The sequence below is a fragment of the Pelobates fuscus genome, chromosome 1, assembly GCF_036172605.1.
Source record: "Pelobates fuscus isolate aPelFus1 chromosome 1, aPelFus1.pri, whole genome shotgun sequence".
NCBI classification, from domain to species: Eukaryota; Metazoa; Chordata; class Amphibia; order Anura; family Pelobatidae; genus Pelobates; species Pelobates fuscus.
The window spans coordinates 226,909,384-226,924,664 of NC_086317.1; the positions used below are offsets into that span (position 1 = coordinate 226,909,384).

Sequence of the window (15,281 nt, forward strand, 5' to 3'; positions counted from 1 at the left end):
TTTCTTTTATCAGTTACCAACAAAAAAGCTTACCTCTGGTGATGACCCCTTCCAGGCGGATAATGTTTGGATGGTCAAACTGGCCCATGATGCTTGCCTCTGCCAAAAAGGCTCTCTTTTGTTTCTCAGAGCAACCTGCCCTGAGGGTCTGAATGGCAACTGGAAGCTCTCTCTTACTTGGCAGCTTTAAACATCCCCTGCAGATCTCTCCATAATCCCCTGAAACACATTTGAAATTGGACTTTTAAGAAGGCGGTAATCGAGCATATGAACCGGTCAATTAATAAACCACACCACAGTATTAACAATATGAAAGATATCACTATAATGAACTTGAAACCTCCTTACTCTTGTCAAAGTTTAAATTAAGCCATTTGGATCTAGTCTTTAAGTTATCCACAAGTAGTATTTTGCCACTACATAATGCTTATATATTTACAGAGAACAGCAGGAGTGCTAGAGGCTAATGCACTTAGACAATACATTGAATCTCGAACAAGGATTTAAAAAAATATAGCAAGCGTTTTATTTTAACAGGTAAAAGATGTTCAGGACTTATAGGCTAAACATAAGATGTTCATTCTTCTGTTGTGTCAAGCAAATCAAGACAGCAGAAATGATAGAGTGCAGAATGTATATACCGTTATTTATGAGATTTGATGATAGGCGCTCCAGAGGTTTTGCCATGAACATAGCAGATAATATTTATGCAAGAGATCAAGCCTTGTGTTATAGCATTGTTGTTAGACAACACTGTATGTATGGGATGACTTTACCGATAATTTGTAAATTTTGTATCCAGTCAAGAGTCATTATTTTTGTCACCACTGTTTTTACACACTTACACACACATGCTCTCAGACACAAACATATACTCTTAAATAAGTTACAATGCAGACATGCATTCCAGGCACACACACCTAGTTACAAACTAATATCTAGACATACCCATAGAAAGCTACTCACTGCCAGAGACACACACAGACTTTCTCTGAGGAATACACACAAATACTGAAGCACACTTTCAAACATATGACCAGACTGTCAAATACACACATATACACACACTGCCAAATACAAACACATATACACTGGCAGGCGCACACACGTATAACAGACACAATACACATATACACTGGAAGGCACACACATAGATGATTCATACACAACTATTGACATTTTTGTTTCTATTTGTTGTGCCTTCCTTTTAGCAAGAGCATGGATTCCCTAAGGTCCAGGGGGCATAAGGCAGTGGTTTCATGTTATGGGTTGTGTTTAACTGGACTCTTCTATCCTTTTCCCATGGAACATTATTTTCACTCAGCGCAGCTGCACAGAAGATTAATGGGAGCAGATGATACAAGCCCGGTTAAAGGATCCCCTGCAGACTCACAAATTCATAATGAAGTCCAGTTAAAGGAAACATATGGTCCCAATTATCAGGGAATTTAGTAGAGTACTATTTTTTTCTCCTATTATGACAGGCTTGGCAGTAAAATAATACTGCTGGTCAGTAAAAATTTGGATAAACTAAATTTGTTTTTAAACCAAATGCACTTGCCTACCAGTCAACTCAATCTTCAATAAACCATACTTTTATTATAAACCTAGCATGAGTAATTTGGGACAGATACACATCATTTGTATGCTTTATGATTGACTGAAGCAATAATAATACTTTAAAAATCATATTTGAACGAAGGTGTATTACTAAAACATACACAGAATATATTAGAAGATAATCAAATATCACATTCACAGATTGCAAGCTATGTATTATTCCAAATGCACTGCAATAAAATAATGCAAAGAAAAATCTGATTTGAAGATCACATCTCAAGTTGCAAGACTCAGCAACAGTAAACATTTGTCTAATTTATGTGTGTGTGTGTGTGTGTGTGTTTGTCTATCTATCTATCCACATCCACGTCAACATCCACATAGAAATATCATAACCAAAATATTCATTGATGTTCTACTTCTATTACAGTATCCCATGGCTCTTTTATTGTATAAAATAATTTTAGTGACAATGCCACTTTAAGATATTAGACATTTCACGAAGTCATACAATAGCAATCTTTACAAAAATAACTAATACTTTCCCATTCAAAAGTTATATAACAGACAAATTGGATATCTTTATTAAATGCCTGCTGTTTCAAGAAGAAGAGCACAATGTTCTTTTCTGTTCGGGAAGGTTGACTATCGTCGCTTAATATTTACATGTAGCATAAAGGCTACACAATATTCAATTTAAGAAAAAAATGGTGACATTCAACTTAAGTGTTTTCTCTTAGCAAAATAATATTGGCTTTCCTGATGTTCCTTTAGCGTCTTTCATTCACATAGGGTTTTTGTCTGCTATCAGCAAATTATCTTATAAGACGATGCAGCTTTCAAAGTTCTTGGAAAATAGAAAAGATAATATTGACAAACAGTGGCACACGCACAAAGGCAATCAATTTCCAAGGTAATCAATATATTATTTCACTTACTGTCAGAAGTGAACACGTTGAGAGCCAAAATAAATAGAATTATTTAAGCAGGATTATATAGGGAATTATAAAAATATATGGTAACAATATACGTTGGTGCTGAACTAGACAGATGCAAAGACAGACAAACAGACATATATCAAATAGATAGATAGATAGGTCTAAACAAGAATCCCACTACATTTCTTCACTAATTTATAGGTATGCCCCTTCTTACTCACTCTGCTCTGCTGGTGGCCTTCTCCTACCCGCTGCTCGCACCCTTAGTGCTAACTCGTGCTTGCAGGACTTTTCGCATGTGGCTCTTTTCCTTTGGAACAGCCTGCCTACTCCCATCAGACTCTCCCCTAGTCTCCAATAATTTAAGAAGTCCCTCAACATCTCTTTAGAATAGCTTATATAGCTTATGGCCTCCCAGAGTAACTAATATTTCACAAACATGTTTCTTACCCTCTCTTCAAAGGTCACCTTCCTTTCTCACTTTCCAAGCCTGCAACTCTCCCACCCTGTCGCTTGGTTGCCATCCCCCACACTGCCCTTCCTATTGTGTCTTTATACCCCATTTATATTGTAAGCACTTTCAGGCAGGATCCTCATCACTCTGTTCCTGTAATATTTCGTAATTGTCTGAATTACTGTAAAATGTAGATATTTTAAAATTATAAAAAGAAGTTAGAACTCTAGAATAATGATAATCAACACTAGAAATAAAGCGTGTTTGTCCCAGTGGAAGATGTGGTTAAAGATACTTTAGATGGTAATATAGATGGTAAAAAAAAACACTCCTGTTGAATACTTTTTCTCTAAAGTATTCAATAATTATTAGCCATACGTTTATCTCTGGTAAATGGATTGCAAATGTAATGCTGCAGTCTATTAGAATATTACTATTAAATAATCAGAGATAAACATGTCTCTTATAGCAAGATCACGTGCACTACCATTACTAGCATACACCAAACCAGAGACATCAGATCAATGTTCACAAGCAGCATTCCTATGAGAAATCCCTGCAGAAAGGTTTTACAATAGTATTTCACTTTATAAATAGGAATAGCTTTGTATCTGCTTTGTATCTGCAGTTAAACTATTTTGTGTGTGTGCAGCAACGCAGAACCAGAACCATGTCAACAGCACTGCAGGGGTTAAACTCTTCATATCGCTCTATATGTCATTAAAAAAAATCCATAACCTCACAATGAACTTATCTTTCTAAAGAATAAGCCCTGAAGAACTGAGCTTGAAGTTTAGGCGTGCACAAGTGATTAAAGCTTCAGGGTTGTAAGAATGGAATTAATTTGCTTTAAAGTTTTCAGCGGCAAAGCGGATCAAAATCAATAAATCATTTAGTAACTTAGCATATTTCCAGACAGTTTTCTGCAAAGCCCTCTCTGAACAGATGTTAGCTTGTGATGCCTCGCAGAGAGATCAGGAGCATCGTTTAATGCCATCGTAGCTGCAGGTAAATGAGAATATAAACTAAAAAAAAAAAAAAAAGCAAATTGTGTATGCTTGTAAACATCAGACATCTGCAGAACTGATTCACCTTCTTCACCAGGAGTCATGAATTCTGCTTGTGTAGCTCACCTAGAGAATAGAATTCCTTTAGTCTGTTATGTTTTTAAATATTGTTTATTCACCTTTCCTAGTTTAGAACATCTTATACAGATCTTTTTGCTATTATTATTTTACATGTGGGATAGCGTGGCCCCAAAGAAGAAACAATTAAACCATTACATTGCAACATGTTGCGCATCTAGATCATTTTGGAGTTGTTGTTTTTTACATGAATTAAATGCATTATATAAATCCAAAGTTTCTCTGTCTGGAAAGATTTATTCTCATAAGATAAAGATTTATTTGGAAGCGTTACTTATGTTGCTCGTGAGAGCAAAACTAAGATTTTTGACTCTAACTTTACAGATGCAAGGCTATTGAAGTTTAAATTTATTTCATTCCATGCACATATATTGAAGGCTGGTTTTGTTGTATAGTTCATTGCTATGCAAAACAAAATACTACAAACAAAAATGCTTCTTTACTTCTGCCTATAGCAGAGGTACGGTAGACAATCATCGTAAATAACTAAGAGCCAATAAAACTCCATGGAGAGATTTGGTCTGATAAAACAAATGCTATTTCGGGGCAATGTGTTACATGTAGAAGGACAATCCATTGAATTCTATTTAGTTTTTACCTTATTTAGTACTTTGCTCTAGAATAGCACATGTGTTCGCCTTGATAAATCTGTCCCATTTCTACTGGACTAGTAGAAAAATCAGAAAAAAAAGTGAAGAAATATATATAATTTTATTGGAAATGCTATCAGGCAATGAATCCGCAGCTATGCTGTCCTCCATACAGACATATAACAAATGGAGGAAAATCTACTACATACTAATAACACCTAAAGTGCAAAGTGTATAACAAAAAAATACAATCTCTGACAGTAGGGGGGTAAATTAAGACTGATACTAACTCTAAATCATAAGAAATATCTGCAAAAAAGACTAGACAAGTAATGACAAGTGGTATGAATGGTGAGGGGAGGTGGGAGAGACCTCGCAAGATGAATTAAAATACAGGGTTTTCACCCCTACTAGGGTATCCTTATATAGATATATCTTCACTCTGAGGAGGCGTTCCTTTCGGTTAAAAATGGAAAATGGAAAAAAAGTAAGGAAATAGTGCAAAAAGTTTTGCCGCAATCTTTATTAAAAAGTAATGCACTTACAGAAAAGCATATTGAAAAACCCAGCACCGGAAATAAGAACGTATAAGAAAGACATATTTTCTGCATGCAACAACTGACAGTATTACTTTTCAAATACAGCTGCTTACTGAATTGTACTGTATTGTATTATATGGTCGTTCATTGTAGCTGTGTCCTTATTTTACATGCCATTTATGCATTCTATATTTAAATAGATTGCATGCATATTATTATTATTATTATTATTATTATTATTATTTATTAAATGCCAATAAATTTTGCAGTGCATATGCCTTGATACCAACAAACAAAGGTTTTTAGTGTATTCTCTCTATTTTTAATGTACTCATTACTAAAGGTGATAAGTATTTGTATATGTAGCATTCTTTGACTAGTAAGTAAAGAAGCTAACTTATCACCCTATTCTTCCTATAGCAAACGTCCAACAATACAGTCTACTATGACGGTGAAGAGAATATTTTAGTCTGTGTAAATAATTTTAGAGAGGACGTCATTGATGTCTTATCCACAACATTTTTGCTCTGAGCATTTTAAAGTTGGTTTGCTGTCAATCAAGCATACCTTTTCAACAACAGTGCATTTATATAGAAAATGGAAAAGGTAAAAGACATCTCAAAAAGTCACTTTTTGTCAGGATTCCCCCATGTTGTTTGGGAATTCCTCCACATTTGATTCCAACCAGATCAACATTTAGCGATCAGGCCCAATATGCTTGTGATGCCATCCCTTCCTGAGTTTATAGGAAGCTGCACCTGATCTCAGGTGCTCACTCAGTCTCCCTGTCAATCTCCTGGGGTTGATGTGCTCTTGCTTACTACATATTTGTAATTTCACTGCAGAACTCTGCTCATTTGAATTCCTGTGTACTGAACCTCTGGCTTTGTTGCTGGCTATGCTCCATTCTACTCTGCCACTCAAGAAACAGACTTAACTTTGGATTCCTGCATCTCTTCAGTTACTTCAAGGAACCATATATCAATCTAAACTGGAAGAACATCCGCTCCCATCATTCATTAAGGAAAGATACATTCTCCTATAATTGTATTCACAAATGCCATCAGAAATTTTGGGGCCCCTGACAAAGCACAAGATATGGCCCCCCCTTTCTCCCCCAGGCCCGCCCATGAGTCCGTCCACAGGACTCCTACCTAGTCCGCTGCCAATGATGCACGACTGAATGTGGTGTCTATAGTGGAAGTGAATTAGAATGTGTGGAATGGATGTAGTGTTTGTGTGTATTAGATACTGTTTGTGCAGTGAATGCAGAGTGTGTGTTTGTGTAGCGGATGCAGTGTGTATAGTGAACGCTGAGTGTGTTTGAGTAGTGGATGTAGTGTGTGTACAGTGATGTAGTGTGTGTTTGTGTAGTGGATGCTAGATGTGTTTAGTGGATGCAATGTGTTTAGTGGATGCAGTGTCTGTAGTGGATGTAGTGTGTTTATTAGACGCAGTGTTTCTGTATAGTGAATGCAGAGTGTTTGAATGTGTGGTGGATGTAGTGTGAACTGTGAATACAGGATGTTTGTGTAGTGGAAGCTGTGTGTATAGTTAATGCAAAGTGTATGTTAGTGTAGTGAATGCAGAGTGTGTGTCATTGTAGTTAATGCAGAGTGTGTGTTAGTGTAGTGAATGCAGAGTGTGTGTCAGTGTAGTGAATGCATAGTATATGTCAGTGTAGTAAATGCAAAGCGTGTGCATAGTGTAGTGAATGCAGAGTGTGTGTTAGTGTGTAATGAATGCAGTGCGTGTTAGTGTAGTGAATGCAAAGTGTTTGTTGCTGTGTAATAAATGCAGAGTGTGTGTCAGTGTAATGAATGTAATGTGTGTGTGTTAGTACAGTGAATGCAGAGTGTGTGTTAGTGTAGTGAATGCAATGTGTTAGTGTAGTGAATGCAGAGTGTGTCAGTGTAGTGAACGCAGAGTGTGTGTTAGTGTAATGAATGCAGGGTGTGTGTTAGTGTAGTGAATGCAGAGTGTGTGTGTGTTTGCTAGTGTATGCATGTTGTGCAAATGGAGCATTTTCCCCTCCCCCACATTAAATGTAATAAAAGTTATTCCCCCCTCCCTGCTTCTTACCTGGTTCAGGGAGGGGGGGATTCCTTTCCTGGTGGTCCAGTGGCATTGTGGGGCCCCCCTGCTCCCTGTATTTGCAGAGGGGGCCCAGAAGACTGCAGCAGTACATTACAGCTCTTCCCTCTCTCTAACTCCCGTGAGCGTGGTGTGCGTGCCGCGCGGAGCATTTCCATGGTATCCCGCAGGAGTTAGAGAGAGGGAAGAGCTGTAATGTACTGCTGCAGTCTGCTGGGCCCCCTCTGCAAATACAGGGAGTCGGGGGCCCGCGGCTGCACATATATTTAGCGATAATCGATTTTTATATGTGCAGAGAGGGAATGTGGGGCCCGGGACTGCCAAAGCAGTTCGGGGCCCCCCAGGACCGCCACGCCCGTGACATACGTCATGCTTGTCACCCCCTGATGGCGGCCCTGCTAATTGGTTCTAGCCACATGTTTCTGGGAAGGATAAGGGTTGTCCAAAGTCTGCCTCTGATATTCTACTTGCTATATCTCTTTGAAATATAATTTGTCTATTACTAGTGATATTACTTATTGCTATTGGAGCCTAGTAACTACAACCACTTCACATATCAGGATAATTCATTGCCAAGTTATTTCCTATACGAAGAGACTGTTACTTTGTACTACAGGATTCACCTGCTCTGGCAACCTTATTGAAGTCATATGGACTATACTACTTACTGCTAATTAAGCATTCCTCGTTGAAGTCACTTGGACTATGTTGTTTGCTGCTAATTAAGCATTTCCTTATTTTTACAATTGCTATATTCTTGTGTTGTAATTCTGAAACAAGATTCCAAGCATTCATGCATTATTATTTCAAAACCTATTTCCTGCAAAAGACTGCCAAAGTTAATTTCCTTTATTTAAATAAATTATATTTTCTTAAAGTGACAGTATCAAATTTATTTAATCTGCAGTTGCGTTCCAAATAAATTTTCTGCCGAGAGCATTTCACTTTTGACATGAAGAGTAAATACATACGGTACTTCTTATCCAGAGGATATGGGGAAAAAAAGATTAGAAAAAAGTGTATCCATAGTATCCTTTGACAAACAATAACGGTATAAGTTACATGTTGGCTGTACATCCATTGCACAAAAAAGAACATTACTAGGGTTGTCGTAAAATTTATATTGATGACTAAATGCCAGAATGCTTATGTTGTGGAAAAGGGGTAAATATGTTAATACAAACATTGAATTTAGTTGAGTTAACCATTATCTTGTGTAGGATTTGCGGAGAAGAGGACTTTGATTTTAAGGTGACTCAAGCCGAGCCATTGAGAATGGATTGTAGCCGTAAAATGCATGCAAAGGGTAAAACAAATAGGAGAGAATCGCAATGGTCAAGGCAGGATTTGGTAAACAAATTGAGTTTTAACTAGATGTGGTGAGGAATAAACAGGTTTGTTTATGTTGTCATGGTAAGCCTGATGCATCTTACTTGAGTCATGATAAATCTAAGTAACTCTTGATAACTGTATGCAGCTCATGGTAAAACTATGCAACTTATTTCAATTCACACATTTCGTGAATGAAAACTGCAAAAACATGTCACTCTTAGTAAACTTATTGCTACTGCTTATCTAACTCTTGGTTAAACATCAACATGTATGTGACCTAGGTCATCAACCAGTTGTAGTGGCTGCGCTGGATTTACCATTGGGTATAATAGGCACCTGACCACTATGGGCTGCAGGTTTCCGGCACTTATAACGTGCATTTTTGAAGTTGGGATGTTGTGGAGAGATACATACCAGGAGCCTTAGTCCAGCCAGGCTTATATACTTGATAACAGAGCTGTAGGAACCGTTAGAGTGTAAAACTCAGTGCTGTCCCAGCTCCTCCAGTGTCTGTGTGAGGCTGGACAGGAAGTGGAAGAGATCACTTCCTATCTGCCCACTAGAAAAGGATTTCAGGAGGAGCATGGGAAGCTTTATCTGATACACACTGTATAATCAATTCTGCAGCTCTAATATCATCAATCTTAGAAAATTGACTGGTTTACAGAGAGCATAGGAGGGTGAGTACTTTGCAAATAACCTTTCAAGCTCCAGCGCTCAAAACCTAAACCTGAAAATAATCCCTGTACCTTAATATTATGTTTAAATCCTCTTACAAACTAAACATACAATGTATTCCAATACTAAATTGAAGCCAACTCTAGCCCTAAACTCAATAATCTTAAATAGCCTTAGTAGTACAACTTGAACCCCTCTCAAGCTGTTAATCTTTTTAGGACTAAACACCCTGTGTAATCTAACTTGGAGTTTAACCCCTCTCTAACATTAATTCCACCTTCACTCTAAACACTTCTAACATTATCTGTAACCCTGCATGCCTTTATACAGCTACATACACTAACAGATTCAAACAATACAACAAAAAGAGCAGAAGTATGTACATACACACACACACACATATATATATATATATAAAATACACAAACCAGTGCACTCGCTTATTAACTAAATAGTGATTTCAAATCCTAAATAGTACTATATAAAAACACCTCACCTAGGTAAAAAATAATGGGGGTTTGGTTACATTATATGATCATACATTGCATACGTCTGCCAAATGCATCAAAGTACCCCATTCTTGGCAGTTGGCAGGCTTATGCAATGTATGATCATATAATGTAACCAAACCCCCATTATTTTTTACCTAGGTGAGGTGTTTTTATATAGGACTATTTAGGTTTGTGTATTTTGTATTTTGGTCCCAGTAGCACCCTATAATATATGCATGTTTAGGTGAGTGCAGCCCTCCTGACTTTGTATATGTATATACATATGCAGCTGTTAAATGTGAATATGGTTTTAGGCCTGCAATGTCCAGTAAATGAATACATTATACTTGCTATATCTGCCCTATTTTGGTGTTGGGGAGCAGGAAGTGCCTTAGAAGTTTCTGCTTAGAGGCACCTGACATAGACGTAAATATGGCCCTGTGTAATGCCATTAAATAATAAAGTTTTTTTTATAGATGTTGAGTATAGAATATAATAGAGTCATAATACATTTGCATTTTATTACCCATAAATCTTGCTAAAATACTCAAAATAAAAGTAAAGGCTTATAATTAAAGCAACTGGTTAAGACAGTAAAATCAATGATTCAGTGACACAGTTCAGTTATCACTTGCAATAAAGGTTCTTGATTGTGCTATATATATATATATATATATATAGAACTGGTGAGTTGCTTTATGTCTTAATGATTATCAATTCACTAATGTTATCACAACAGACAATTCTATACAATCTTTAGCCTTGTCTGGGTTCCTGTTTAAGACTCACTTGATCTTAGTAAACTTGCATTTAACTCATAGTAACTGCCATCACAAATGAATATGGTATGCCAAGGCAACAGAGCGCTTAAATGTAAAATTATTGTTTTTGAAAATATATATTCCGTTTTTAACTAGAAATTATAACAATCGGACTACCACATCTACCCTACTCAGAAGGGCAAACTTCAAATACCAAAGCTTGTATTTTATAGCACTGTCCCTGTCCCCACTAGCTTTTTTGAGAACTAAGACAGCCTCTAGTGGCTGTCTACCACCAGGTTTACAAGAATCTGGGTAGCCTAACTGACGCTGGATGTCCTTGTGCTCTACATGAGGACGTCCAGCGTCTATTAAATCCCTGTAGGAATTGACTCAAGCTGAATGCACATTAGGTCCATCGTCGGTAGAGGTGGCACACAGACCCAGCACTGAAGGATATCTGTGATGGAATTGAGTGAGTAAATACAGGGTTAAACATGGGAAGGGGTGCAAGGAAGGGGGGGATTTAGAGGGCACTATAGTTTTAGGAATACAAGTTTGCATTCCTAACACTATAGAATCCCTTCAATTTTATGTGATGCTAGACATGGGGGTAGGAGGACATGGGAGGGCTGGTAAGCAGATTGTGGGCTGGAGCCTCATGCCCTTCTTCTGAAAGTTAAAAAAACAGAAGGTGTATTGGGATTTACGTTTACACAGATGTGCAGGAATAAGGCAGCAAAAAGGGATTATGGAGGGTCTTTGCTACCCGGCACTGTAATAGTTTATGCATGGGCTGATTACCAGTGCTCTCAATGTTCTTCATGTCATGACATGTCCACTAGGATATTTCTCATTGGACAGTGGTATTTAAGGCTGACCAGGCTGCCAAACTACAATGAGCGTGTATGATATTCCTGAAAGAGTTTGCCAAAGACCACAATGTCTCCCTATCTACCCATCTTTCTAGCTATTGAATATGGCATGTGAGTAAACCCTTCCACAGAGATTTGTGATAGATGAATGTTAGATGTGTTAGATGAATAATGTTTATACCGCTAAATAGAAACTATCGTCATATTCTATTTACTTATGTGGGAGGTATTCATTGTAATAGCTAGGTAAGTCAGCCTACATATGTACATACTAAATGTTACTTGGAGATGTAATTATACTGTTATTTTATCCCTATTCATGATACCCAAGGTTATAGAGAGCTTTTGTATTAGGGTTCATGGAACCAAATCTACTAGTGGAGTAGAGCAAAATAGCTGAGTTAGATAGATCTCAGCTATGCTTTCAGTTCTGCTACTTTGCCCTCCAATTTGGAATTCCCCTTGAATTAGACTTGGAGATTTATTTTAATTTGAACTGTAGTTTGTAATTTGTCAGAATTTGGGCCTATGAAATTATCAGTCAGATTCTCAAACTCTGATCCAAAATGTACCTGAATTATGAACCAACCAAAAAATGCAATGGGCAAGCATTCATTTTGATCTGTGAGTCAGGATTCTGCCAATAGAGCCCCAAAAAGTGATAATTGATAGGAAAAATAGATGCTTGATGGCTATGGAACAATCACTAAATGTCGATTTTCTTCTCATATCAAGTGAGAAGTGAGCAACAAAGAGAAAAAAATAAATAGTAAAAATCATATAATCATATATTTATTTAGTATATATTTGATACATATATAAATATAGATTATTTGCTACTCTTCCTGTTTTTCCCACTATTGGGTTCTCTTTTCTCTTTTTATTCTGTTAACCAGATGGCAGGAAAATGCAGCTATCAAAGTATTGCAATGTATACATAACATTATGTAATATACTAGTAGTATACTACTGCCCCATTTTCTGCCATCATATTATTGTTCTTTTGATTTGGTTCGTGACTCAGTTTTCGGTTCCAAAATTCTGCCAAGTCGAAACGGACATATGAGCGAAATTCGAGCATCCTGCAAAATTTTCAAAGATTACTTTGAACTCACTCTGAATTCTCACTTTAGCAAATAATCATGTAAAGCTAAAAATGGTAGAGATCTTATGAGATGAAGAAAGGGAAAACTGAAATGATTAAGATTTGCTGCCTAGGGAATTCTGAATTTGGACAGCCTCCACGTGTGGTTCATACTCAGTAATATCATGTGGCACGAGCAGCTTAAACAATTGGCACTCTAAACATGCTATTACCATTGTTTGTATTAAGCTAAAGCACTACATATAAATATGAAAAAAGAAGGATGTTTTTGTTTTAGAAAATCTATACAAGCTATTTTACATACCTGTGCCAAGTATCCTTTCAATCTTAATGCTGGAATTGTCCAATTCCTTTGCAAATAAGTGAACAGCTTGCATGGGATCTTCACAAGTATCTGGATCTATGTATGTTCTTCTGGTTGGTATTTTGACTGCAATTAACAGAGAAAATATATACATTTACTATATATACAATCAAAATGACATATTTCAAACCTTTAAAGTTGGAATTTTTACCAAATTTGTAAATGACTCACATTATCAATCCTATAATCCATCTTTGTAAAAATAAAGTCAAAATGTGTAGAATTCAGTATTACAACTTCCTGGATACCTCACTCTATGTACTATAAAATTATAAACTGTCCACAATGCTATAACTATTCATTTTATTATATCATATGATCACAAATGGTTTGTTGCCCAAGATGATTATTCATTCCTTAAAGTGCACAATTTAACTATTTTCCCTAACGGCCTACTTAAAACAACCGGGGTTATCACATGATCAACGCTTAGCCATAATAATATGTGAGCTACAGGAACTGTTTAAAGACTATATGCTATATGCTCCCCACATCATCTACCACACCCACTCCTCCCCTCCCTATTTCACCTAGTTTCTAAATCTAGATACAAGAAGTATGCCATCATATGTAACGCAAACTGCACTGACTTCTCAACAATATGATGTACTAAAACATTACTGTATAACCAGCAATTTTGTACAAATCAAGGATACTCAAGGATTGTACTATCTATGCAATATCATATATGTATGACAATGCTATCTTGTTATCTGTAAACAAGTTCTACTGAACTTGAGTCTAAATAAAAGTGTGCAAAATTTTGCAAAAAAAGTGCACCATTTAAAAGTTTGTGAAAGTTAACTGCATTTATAGTAAAGATCTCAAACTTATTTGCACAGTTCAAAGATCAGACAACTATACACTTGACTACACAAATAAAATTAATTGAGTTCTAGTCATTCACCAGTCCAACAGATCTGCATTCCATTTGCATATGTTACTTTTTTTTTAACATAGTTAAAGAAATACTAGGTGTTACATAATATATATTTACTAATATACAAGTGTTCCACATCAGAACTAAAAATTGGTAGGGAAAGGAAAAGAAGCGGATATGATGGCGGACAAAACCGTCTGATGTTCTCTTCTCATTTACAAGGCCAATAATGATAGATCCTGACATTTTCATTACAATAACTATATAACCATGTTCGTTAAACTCTCTATAATGCTCATTAGCACTGTATCACTGCTCAGTATCACTGTACTCTGAATTAGTTTTGCTAAGAGTATATTCATAGTTAGCATCATCATCAGACACAGTATGTTCACTAAATGACATTTTAGATGTTCAGCAATTTGTTGCACCACGGTACTTTCAATAGAACATAGCACAATCTATTTGCACACTTAAGATGTCAGCTAACAGTGCAGATAAAAGAGTATAATTCTCAATTGCACACACTCTTTTAATGTATTTGCAAAAAAAGTATTGCAATGTCTTTCTTTTTCTTAATTTCTGCATTACATAAACTTTTTAAGTTCTAGCTTAGATGGATTTGTAAATTTCCCGGTTATGAAAATGATGAGGATAACTCATATCGAGGTAATACAAGCCATGAAACTGGCTTGCCTTTAGTGAAATCTCTGCTATACAACACCTGCTAGCACTGTACATATCTCCCTACAATGTTCATTGTTGACAAAACATCTTGTAATAGAGAGGTGGCATAGTATTATTTACTTTGCAGTGAGAGGCTTCTGGTTCCAATACACAATTTATCCTGTGTGATAGCAGAAATATGACCCTGATTATAGTTTGCTGTGCATGGCCAGCTCCACACATTGAGGTGAAACTCATTTTCGAGCAGCTCATCCATCCGAAACCCGCAATTAAGTGAAACAAATGCATGTCCCTTGTCTATCACCCAGCTATAGACATACACTAACTGCTAGTGATTAACAAAGCTGTGACAGATACTGAATGTTAATTTTCTGTACAGTGCTCTTCAGTTCCTGATAGCAAAATGTGTAGAAAACAATTTTTCTCTTTAAACAATGGTTTCATTTTTGGGCAAAGGTAAATCATGCTTTTTTTTCTCACTGTAAAATGTAATATCATCCCCCATTTCTTAAAAAAAAATGTCAGTTCAATGCTTGTTCATGAGAATGTGGCTCTCTGTATTAACCGCTCCACCTCCATTCAAATAAGCATTACTCAACCAGGGCTACTGTAGAGGTTAGTGCTGCAACAGCTTTCACTGCCTTAATTGATAAAACAACCTCTTTTTATCATTCACAAGGTGAAAAATGGAGACTGGAGACTCATGTATCATGCAAAAGTAAATTTTGGGATCACGTTGAGAGCCTCAAAGAAAGGCAAATTGCATAGTGCAGGTGGGTAGTGTGGGA

At 36.6% G+C, this 15,281-nt stretch overlaps 1 protein-coding gene across 1 annotated transcript in view; it reads right to left on the bottom strand.

Moving 5' to 3' along the window:
* Window positions 1–15,281, bottom strand: part of EPHA10 (EPH receptor A10) — a 568,155-nt gene that overhangs the window by 42,052 nt on the left and 510,822 nt on the right. The window contains exons 10-11 of the mRNA XM_063454942.1: window positions 12,867–12,992; window positions 34–219 (exon numbers count right to left, since the gene is read on the bottom strand). Coding sequence (XP_063311012.1) covers window positions 34–219; window positions 12,867–12,992 — 312 coding nt within the window. The remainder of the gene's footprint in view (window positions 1–33; window positions 220–12,866; window positions 12,993–15,281) is intronic.